At 29.2% G+C, this 11,548-nt stretch overlaps 1 protein-coding gene across 1 annotated transcript; it reads right to left on the minus strand.

Moving 5' to 3' along the window:
- Nucleotides 1–9,297: 9,297 nt before the first annotated feature.
- Nucleotides 9,298–9,870, minus strand: LOC145642577 (uncharacterized). Its single transcript, XM_081693776.1, has one exon. The coding sequence runs from the start codon at nucleotides 9,868–9,870 to the stop codon at nucleotides 9,298–9,300; it is 573 nt and encodes a 190-aa protein (XP_081549902.1).
- Nucleotides 9,871–11,548: the final 1,678 nt, after the last annotated feature.

The following is an 11,548-nucleotide window of genomic DNA, read 5'->3' on the forward strand; positions in this document are numbered from 1 at the left end:
CTGAACTTAATATTTTATGAGAGAAGGAAATTAGGAACTGAACTGAAAACAAGCTGAAGAGAACATGCCCTAACTATTAAGAGCTAAGAAGGGAAACTTACAGGAGCGCTATTCTAAAAGAGTTGCTTTTTATTAATGTTAAAAAATAAATTATATCTATATTATCTTTCAAATGAAAGTTAAACTCGGTTGTCAAAATTTTTTTTAAAAAAATTAAACTCAATGTCAAACAAATTAAACATTCAGCTCGCGACCAACTCGTTCAATTAATACCCACAAGACAACTTATTAATATATTTTTTTTGAGGCGATATGCAAAGTTGTCTAAACTTCAACAAGAGGTAGTCAAGAGCATTTGTCTAATTAATACTCTAATTAGGTCCATGGGAGCAACTTATATGTATTCTTTTCTTACGTTAATTTTTGGGTTTTGCATTGTACAATAATAAAACCTTAAAAATTAAAATAATGACGATTAATTAGGAGCGAAATTATTAGATTATGGAAGCTATGTGAGCTAATAATAATATTTGAAAGAGCATTAGCAATGTCCAATAGTTTATAAGTGCGTGTCAATCTAATAAAAGATGGTAAGTAGTACTGATTCAAAGATTTTACAAAATTTTCAATGCTTCGAAGAAGATTCTGTGTGCTGTGTTGAAAAGGTGTAGTTTAGTGCTCCCCACTTTTTGCCCCTTAAAATTAAATAATCTTATCTATATTTCACGATTTTGTACATATTCTAAATTGTTTTAATAAAATAAAGTGTAATTTAACTAAATAATTCATTATTATATTTGGAAATTGATACCAAGAAGTCCAAGATTGAATAGTGTTGCTAAAAAATAATAATAATATTACTGTTTTTCTTTTATTTACAATAAAGGGGTATTTTATGTGAGAAATTTAAAATTTATTTGTTGCAAATAAAAAGAAACAAAGGTAGTAATATCATTTCAATTATCGTTAGTATCTTTATTTAATTTTCAATGTTCAATTTTTTTTTAAATGTATTACGAAAATGCAATTGTGATGAATCTAATAGGATCACAACCTGTAAAATTGAGATTTAGTGGGAAATAAAAAGAGCAGATCAAGAGAATGGGAAAATAGTTAACGAACAAAATTAAAGAGGAGAAGTGGATTCCAAAACTGAGTTTGGGGTAAATTTTAGGTAAAAATTAAAAGACACCGTCACTCAAAGCATTTGAAAATATTACTAGAATTTAAATTTTTTGAGATTCTCTACAAAAATTGATATTATTCCTAATGGGTTATAATTACTAGAACTGGTTTATACTTACAGATTTTATTTTGACTCTAGCTACTAAATACAAGATATAATTTCTAGTTCCATATATATTGGCCTCGTATTTTTTTAATTGCATGGTCGTAATGATGACACTAGGTCGGACTTATCCGAGGAATGACACAACCTAACACGAAAAAAAAACACGAAAGGACACGGCACAACACAACATGATACGATGAGAGAAGCACAATAAGGTATGTATGGCTTGGCACAGCACGGCACAACACATTATAATCAATGAAATTTAATTGGTTTAATTAGGAACACAAGCATATATAACCCAAACCGACAAAGTGTAGTGGCACGTGGGTTTGGGTCATGCATGAGCAGGCTGCCTATTCAAAAACTCCAACTCGACACGACAACGACACGTAACTTTTGGGCTAGCTAGGCCGTGTATTAGGCCTTACCAATTTCAAAGCACATGATTTGTCACGAGGCATGATTCACAACTATCTTTATATGACCGTGTATAAAGAGTGTGAGACTTGGTTGCAAGTAGTGACCTAAGGTTGTTGCCGTAGTTGGAATTGGTTGAGATCATGACCATTATTTTCTTGTTTGCACATGTAACTAACAATTGCATGCTAAACGTACATTATTGTTGTGTAATGGTGGAAAAATCTCTCTACTTTGTTTGTGCTAAATTTAAGATTCAAGTCAAGGTTTCAAATTGTCTGCAGTTGTATCTTTGTCTTCTAACAGTTTGACCATTGAATTGCAACTTGTCTCTTCTTTAAAGAGCTATATTACTTCGTTTGCGTGTAATTGATGAGACAATGCCTAGTTACTCTCAATTTGTATCTTTGGTGATGGGTGGCATTTATCCATACTCCCTCCATTAGTCATTGCCTCACTATTAGTCGTAGCCTTGTAGGTCAAAATTAAAGCACACACTAGTCTAACAAGATCATCTGTGACTATATATATTTTGAGTTATATAGAGTTTTTTATCGAGTGTCACTATCACTTTAACACTCTTAACACTTTAAAGATTCTTCATTAACATAATTATATTAATTAAAATAATTGTGTAACTTAGTATGTGCCTATAGACACACATTGACAAACCGTTTAATTACTATTAAAATATTATATTTCATATTTATTCAAAAAAAATAAACATATTCCATAAGCATTGGAATGTCAACATATTCTTGAAGGCATGAAAATGTTATTCTGGGTCAAAAAGTCAAAAAAAAATGTGTTTACATCTAAATAAAACAGTCAAATAGAATCAAACTGCGTATAATTGTGATAAAAATATAAGTAAAAAAGTAAATGCCGTCAAAATATTATTATTGTTATCATCAAACAATGAATTGGAAAAACTATATAAGTACACCAAAGTATGATACACTGCATTTAATTTTTGAAAGGAACAGAGTTGAAGTTGTTGGCCTTTATCAAATATTCATTTTTGTCGACCTAATTGAGTGCAAGTTGCCTATTTATTGTACATGCATACGAGAACGACTGTGATTTTGACATTATATTGGTGGTTGACTTTTATTTTCATAAAATTGGATTCAGGACAGAATATCTTTTATGCAATTTTCAGATTAGATAATGATCCATGCACCATTTTAGAATGAAAGGAAATAAAAATAGCTAGGCTTCTTATTATGGATAAAAACCTATTACTCCATTTTAAAAATATAATTTTTAAAAAAATATATGCTCATCAACATGAACAATTACCGCGGTCGTAATTGTAATATGCTGACTACCATATTATTTCAAAGATAAACCCATTATGATCGTTTTTTTTTTAATTATTATTATATGGACACAATTAGTTTTCTAATATTTACAATGCAAAAATAATTTTTGAAAATTGTAATCCAACGTAAAATAAATATTTTTTAAAAAAATTATACGATTATAATAAAATTTATATAAATGAAACTAAAAGTTTGGTTAATAAAAAAAAATGTTGACAATTCTATACCAAAAATAAGTTATACTTCGTATAACTTATTACTTGGAGGAAATACATCAGTTATAAATTATATGATCATTAAAATATCATATTTGTCATATTTCAAACTATCACTATTATTAACTTTAGAAAATTGATGGAGAAAGCACCACGTCAAAGAAGAAAAGAGAAAGTTTACTTGAAAGGGAAAATTTTATGGAGTAATAATTTAAAATTCTATTTTAGAAATGTTTGTATTGCTTTTGAAATGTGAAGTTAGATGCAAGGAATTGACTAGTAAATTCTTCACCGCCCTAAATAGTAAATACAACGACCACATGCAACTTCATGGCACACTTTCCTTTGCTTATGTAACTTGCACCAAAATTCTTGCAAATACGTACCAACAATTCCAAGAATGGCATCACCAACAATTAACAAATCAATAACCAAGCAAAGCTTAATGGAGTTAGTGGGAATTCATCTTGTAACTTTAAGATCACAAGTTTGAGCGAGGGCTGTTTAATTATAAATTGGTCTAGACCGAAAAAATGGACCGGACCATCTCGGACTGGAGTCCGATATCCGGATGTAGAAATTTATTTTTTCAGTTTTCGGTCCGGTCCGATCCAAAACCCTATAAAACTGGTCTTGGACTGGAACGATTTTTTTTATTAAAATTGTGCGTGAAACCTTAAATAATGGTTAAAATTATCCTTAACAATCTTAGAAAACTCTAAATTTATGAGCTTTTTTGTACTAAATACACACAAAAAAAACACGTTAAAGTGTAGATTTTCCTTTACTTTTTTCGAGTTTTTCATAAAATTATTAAAAAATTACAATTATTTTACAAAAATTCTTATTATCAGTCCAAAGTGGTCCGGTCCGGGTTTTGGATCGATTCTTTCGGTCCTGTCCGGTTTTGGTTCTAGCTTAATCAGTCCGATTTTCGGTTCTTAAAATTCTAATTTTTAGTCCGGTCTTGGATCGATGAACATCCACTAACTACAAAATGCTTGAAAGTAGAGGGATTTCCTTACCTCCCCGCTATACTCTCAAGCGCTGACTAAACTTGTGAGAGATGCCGGTTCGGTAGGATCCTTATCTTACCTTATAAAAGTAATTAAATAAGGAGCTCCATATTACAATATTATTTTACCTCCTTAAATTTGTAAGGAGTATTATTTTGTCTTGGTAATTTTTTACAAAAAAATTAACAATCATTTTGATTAGATGAGGGTAAAAGGTGGGATCGTTTTGGGAATTCGAAAAGGTGGGATTGTTTTGAGCAGAAAAGGTAAAGGTGGATTATTAGTTACCAATTTTCCAATAAATTAAAAGAAATTGGACAAGATTTACAAATAGTACGTCATTATTGTATATTTAATCTATTTTGCAAGAACGTATATATAATATAACCATAAGATTAAATGGACTTAAAAATCCAATCATGCAATTGAATATGTATATAAGGCATCTAAAATGCTTCATATTATAATGACATGCTTTTTACAATTGTATATGTACTTATCATAAATATTACAGATAGCTAGGAAAATTTTAAATAATTTCTACAAAGTATAACATATATTCTTTTTTTTTTTTTTTTTTTTTAACATTATTTTTGAGGGAAAAGTATAACATATTCTTCGTACTATCATATGCTATTCTAAATTAAAACAAAGATAATGTCGTAATTAACTACTAGGTTAGCACCCGTGCAATGCACGGGTTTCACAAAAATTTAACTTTGGATTTTTGTTTTCACATTTTTTTTTTGAGCGCAAAATGTTTATAAGCTCACTTTAATTGACCTCAATTATGCTAATAACGCTTATTATTTTATTAATAAATGTCAATTTTTTGTTGTCAAATTTTTTTTAAAAAAATGCTAATAACTCCTATAAAAACTCCAACTACCTACTATCAACCTAAATTACCAAAATAATAGGTACCTATTTAAAATTAATTACCTAAAAAATACTTCCTCTGTTTTCTTTTACTTGCAACACTTCCCTAAAAAGGACTTGTCACAATACTTGCAACACATTATAAAAGGAAAGTTCCTTTAGGGAAAACTATGTTATATCCTTTATTTAAAGCACATGACACATTAAATTACAATCCTAACAACCACTCATTTTATTTTAAAGTTTATTATATCATGTAAACCCCACCTTTCTTAATTACCGTGCTAAAGGGTGTGTTGCATCTAAAAGAAAACGGAGGAAGTAGTTATTACCTATTTAAAATTAAATAGCATTTTGTTTAAAAAAAAAGCAAAAATTAATTGAGCGGGAAATCTTTTCATGAGATAGCGCCACGTATACAACTTTGAAAAAAGATGACATCAGCGGTTGCTACTTTAGTATTAGTTATAGATAGATTAAATAATTATTAAAATTTGTAAAGAACTAAAGACAATGTACTAGTAAATGATGTACGGAGCCAACGGAGGTACATTGAAAGATAGAGACCATTATTAGAAGTATATGGACTACCGGTACAAGTAAAATTGACAATAGTACAAAAAAACAATTTCCTTTTTAATGACAATTAATTTAATTAAAAAGAAAAGGATTTGATGACAATGCATGTTTTTTTAATTATCTTTTTTTGTAATTGTATTTTAAATTATTAACATAGTTTGTATTACAACACTATATGTTGGCCACTCGATTAAAGTTGACTAATAAGAGATTAACTGTCAACCTGATAATGATCTTATAATATAATAATAGTGATCATATATTTTTAGGGCGGCAATTAATTTTATAAATTATACAAAGATTAATTATGATTTAGCCATTACTAGTAGGATTTGGACATGTGAATGAATGTATTATATGGCCTCTCATTTCAAGAAAGATCAATATCAATATCAATTTTTTATTTTATTTTTATGTTTTCTTTTTATTTTATTTTTGTATAATAAATTTAAGGACATTATTAATAAGGCTAAAGGTGAAGGAAGCCGTTGACATTTCCTTATAAACGTAGGGCAATAATAAGGCCATCCCATCCACATGATGACTAAACATACTATTCTCTAATTATGAGCTCATTTATAGAGTGGATAATATATCCTAAATCATAATGTCATTTTCTTACCAAATCAAGTTGTTCTAGGCTATATCTAGTACAATGCCTTATTTGTTTGCTTAAGACGTGGATCTGGCCATACGTGTTATAATGTTATATACAATTTTATATTTGAAATAACAGATATGTGTTTTTTACTTAGTTTGATGAGCTACTTCTTAATTCTTATATTGTTATTTGTTAATTGATTGTATGATGTAATTATTTTTTGTTAGGCTTACAAGTGACTGAAATTTTTGGCATTCTTCTAGGGTAACTGAAATTTATCAATTTTAGTATTACGTAGAGATTTAATAAATGATCTTAATGCAAATTCCTTTTGTTAATAAACCTATTGTTCCAACTCAAAAGAAAGGATATGATTGGGATGGTTAAGATGGATTGACTTTAATAAACAAGGTTTAATTTCTTGTTGATCTCAAGTATCAGTAGTAATGGTTTTATGGAAATGTAGAGCAATACAACATTGTGACAAACCAAAAGATCAATCTTAAAAATCTTATGTTTGTTTGTTTTGTTAGTGAACTTTGTCCAAAAAAAAATAAAAAATAAAATAAAAAATAAAAGATAAAAAATAAATAAAAAATAAAAAAAATCTTGAAAGCTAGATACAACTTATATGGATAAAGTTGTCTAGCTACAAGCCTTCTTGATAGAGCTAGCTCAAGTTGAGAATCATGAGATATTAAGCACGGATTACTAAGATTAGGAGTGTGTAGGCTTCGAATTGAATGGACTCATCCAAAGAGCTTAGAGATAAGACTTTTTTTAGTATGAAATGGCTAAAGCCCAAATCAAGACAAGTATGAAGTGGCTAGCTAAAGCCCGAATCAAGACTTATTAATTCCAGTTAAAGAACTAATTAACATGTCAAATGGTTCAAATCAAGTTAATTAATGCCATATACCTTTCCCGTTCCTTTTTACTTAATCAATTGAGACTACATACACTAACAAAATCTCACATACTAGTACATAATCTCATTTGCTCATTTAATTAACAAATGAGTAAATAATATTTTTACTTATTTATTGACCGAATGAGCAAATGACCCCGGGAGTATGGTACATCCGGCTGTACATAACAAACTCTCCATATATATGCTTTCCTTATGTATATACAATGAAAGATGGTCAAAGCCTTATATGTAAGTAGCTAGTGCAAAAGTCAAAGCGAAACAAGAGCATAAAAATAAACATAACAAGTCCTATAGAAGTCCGGTGGACCAAACAATATTACGAAGAATACATACTTGACGAGTACTATACTCGTACTAGCTAGTTAATTTAACTTGATAGTTGGTTAGGTATGTTGTATGTGTAAATTTATTTATTTATTTATTTATTTAAGGATGTTGCATGTGTAAATAAATTTAAAAATAATCCGATTCAATATGATTTGAAAATTCCGATTTAAATTTTGATTTTTATGGACATAATAATTTGGCAACCCAACTATAATACCCGAAGGGTTGAATCAACACCTTTTTGTTAATCCGTGGTTTATACACACGGGTGTACAGTGCTCATCATACACCCGGATAAATAAAAAAAGGCGGAAAGAACATCCTGTGTTTCATAAAGAACATACATGTATTTAATAAAGAACATGTTTGTATTTGACAAAAACATGCATTACCAAAGAACATAAAGATATAATTAAAAGAACGAGATAAAAACTTAATTAAATTTTCTGAAAAATTACACATTATTAACGGAAAAAAATTAGAGGTGATAAAAAATCTAGTAGGGCCGGGCCATATCATAATTTATCGTGCCCAAACCCGTAGAAAAGTAGCGGGTTTTCGGGTTTTTTTCTAACCCGATTTGAGTTTTAACTAAAAATGCATTTTTAGGTTTGCCCAAACCCACCCTATTTCGGGCCGGATCGGGTCGGGATGCGAGTCATGCCAATGTTGATCACCTCTTAAAAAATCCTTACCAAAGATATCATTTTTCCAAAAAATAGTTTTCTATCTCTCCAAAAAAAATTCAACTTCCCTTAATAATTTAGTTTTTTTTTACTCTAATATTATTTTCAATTAAAAATAATTTAAGATTCAATATCAAATTTCAAAATACCATATGTTAAAAGAACATAATTTATATTGTAAAGTACATATAGTTAATACCTAAATAACACACTAATCAAACTCAAAGAATATACGATAATAAAAGTAATTTAAATATGACATATGATAATAAAAATAGAATTTGGGCGTCACTACGACCTTAAAGAACATACACACCAAATTCAAAGAACATACTTTGTATTATTAAACCCAAAAAAACATATATGTTTATCAACATATGTTAAATAACATAAGTTATAATGTAAAGAACATATAATTTTACTCAAAGAACACACTGATCACACTCAAAGAACATATTAAAGGTATGTTCTTTGCCAAACATTGGTATGTTCTTTATCAAACAATATATGTTCTTTCCGCCTTTTTTTGTTTATCCGGGTGCACTATGAGCATGGAGCACCCGGGTGTATCATCTAATTTTCACCTCTTTGTGCAATGGGTATATAATTAATGCAATAATATATGCGTGTCTTGCTTGCCACTTTTAACGCATTATTTCATCCCTTCATTGCTAATGTTCGTTCTCTATTTTAGAAATTTATAGCTGCGGAGTACATATGGTTAATAAACTCATATTATTAGAATGTTTGTGGGAATTTGTCATATCAGATCTTAAATCAGAAATTGAATACAGTACATATCAAATTTACAAGATATACTAGCTATAAATGTTAGATGATAGATGGTATAATACAAATGTTAGATTAGTAGATTATGAGGTGTTGTTATACAACGGTGTACTGTGATAAATTGATAATCAAGCGTATCTGTTATCCAAATCAAGCTAAGGAAATTATTATAATAAATTAATATTAAGTATAATAAGTAGGTACTAATTAATAAACATGCAACAAATAATGACTTGTATCACCAATCACCATGGCTTGGCCTGCTAGTTCGTAGACGGTTATACCTAATCCTTGAAGCTATGGAATCCCATGCACTCCACATGACTTGGATGAAAAGCGAGTGATGGCTTCTCTCCTCATTATACTCGGGCTCGGCATTTTTTAGCACAACCTTAATGCCTTGATTAACAGTATAGATGCCACCAGACGTGAGGGCAGCGATTGAGGCAGAACGAATACCACGTGGTGCCCACATGGTAGCACCACCAATGGCGAGTGAGATTGCTTTATCCGTCCAAACGGTCCTCTGACCACGGTATTCATAAAAGAGATAAGACGGAATGTCAATTGCCAAGAAAAGACCAGCAAAAAATCCTCCTGTGCGTAAAGTGTTAAAACGCATTGCATTGATTCCGCCACCAAATTTTGTTCTGATTGACGGTGCTCTATGGGCAAAACCCTTGAAGAAGTGGCAGAAACTCCCGCCCAAGGTGCCAACCATGAACCCTGAGCCGGCACTTTCAGCAAAGTATTCAAAGTTATATTCTCGTCTTTCTACATCAAACTCCAAATAGATGAAAGATCTATCCATAGGTTTTTAACCTGTCGAGGAGTAACATGAAAGGGTTGCTATAAAAATTTCAATTATCAAACAAATTTTAAGCTCATAATTTTCTTTTCTAGCAATATAATCGATGGTTTTGATATCTTTCATACGTAGTAATATTAGTAATTAGAATCAATAATTGAGATTCTCGAACCCTACCTACACTTAATAAATTAAATTAAATTAAATTAAATTAGATCACTAGATTGTCAAATTGATAAGATGAATACTAAAACAAACCAACGCTAACTTACCTCAGAATCAGCTTCGATAGGGTATACAAGTATCAGAAGGCCTCGATAGACAACGTCAAGTGCGATGTGAGTGCGCTTCAATGGTGAACTGAGAGAGAGAGAGAGAGGGGCAATATGACGAGGCACTTAGGCAGGGTTATGCATGTTCACCCCTTTTTTTTTCCTTAACAGAACAGTTCAATGGGTTTATTTATAAACGAAAAATTTGCCTAAAACTATCTTTTAAATACAAGATTTTGCAAAAAATTACCTTATTAATTTTTTTAGGGTTTTTCTACACAATAACCCTCCTTATTTCACTTTTTTTACGTTGTGCCCCTCCACATTGTAACCCGCAGGTCAGTGGCGGATCCAGGTTTTAGGGAATGGGGTACAAAATTAAAAATTAAAAAAAAATCACAAAAAATACTTTTTTTACAAAAATTTACAAAGTATAATAAGGGCCTGTTCTCTTCCGTTGAAATTCAGTTCAGTTCAGCTCTTAATTTATGTCTAATGATATTGCTAATGATATAAAGCCAAATTTCATTCTTATAAGCTCTTATTACAACGACGACGACGACAACAACATCAACAACAACAACAACAACAACAACAACAACAACAATAATAATAATAACAATAATAATAATAATAATAATAATAATAATAATAATAATAATCAATAAGTAATAAATAATAATAATAATAATAATAATAATAATTGAAATAATAATAATAATAATAATAATAATAATAATAATAATAATAATAATAATAATAATAATAATAACAACAATAATAATAATAATACTAATAATAATAATCAATAAAAAACAATAATAATAATAATAATAACAACAATAATAATAATAATAATAATAATAATAATAATAATAATAATAATAATAATAATAATAATAATAATATTGATATTGATACAATTCATTGTTCAAATGGGTTAGATACATGTAAGTGTTTTGTGTTCTTTTGTCATAATACTATTTTATTTTTAAATTAAATAGTATATGTGTTTAAAATGTTTAGAGGTTTCAAGTTTTTAATATATTTTCCATAAATTTTATAATTATATAGTATATTTTTCGTAAATATTTTAATATGTACATTTGTATATACACATATGTATAGTAATAAATAATCAATAAATAATCAAAGATCACTAATCCATAGTTAAAAATCACTAATTAATCAGTTCATCAGTTCAGTTCAGTTGAGTTCAGTCGTCAATCGGAATAGCCCTAAGTAGGAACTTCGTACTAATTAATAAACATGCAACAAATAATGACTTGTATCACCAATCACCATGGATGAAATGATGAACGAGTGGATCGGGTGATAATTCTGGTGAAATAAATATATAAATACAACTTTGCACTTTCATAATTAAAATCAAGATTTGAAAAAAAAAT

Source organism: Chenopodium album, chromosome 8 (genome assembly GCF_948465745.1).
Source record: "Chenopodium album chromosome 8, dcCheAlbu1.1, whole genome shotgun sequence".
In the NCBI taxonomy this organism is placed as follows: Eukaryota; Viridiplantae; Streptophyta; class Magnoliopsida; order Caryophyllales; family Amaranthaceae; genus Chenopodium; species Chenopodium album.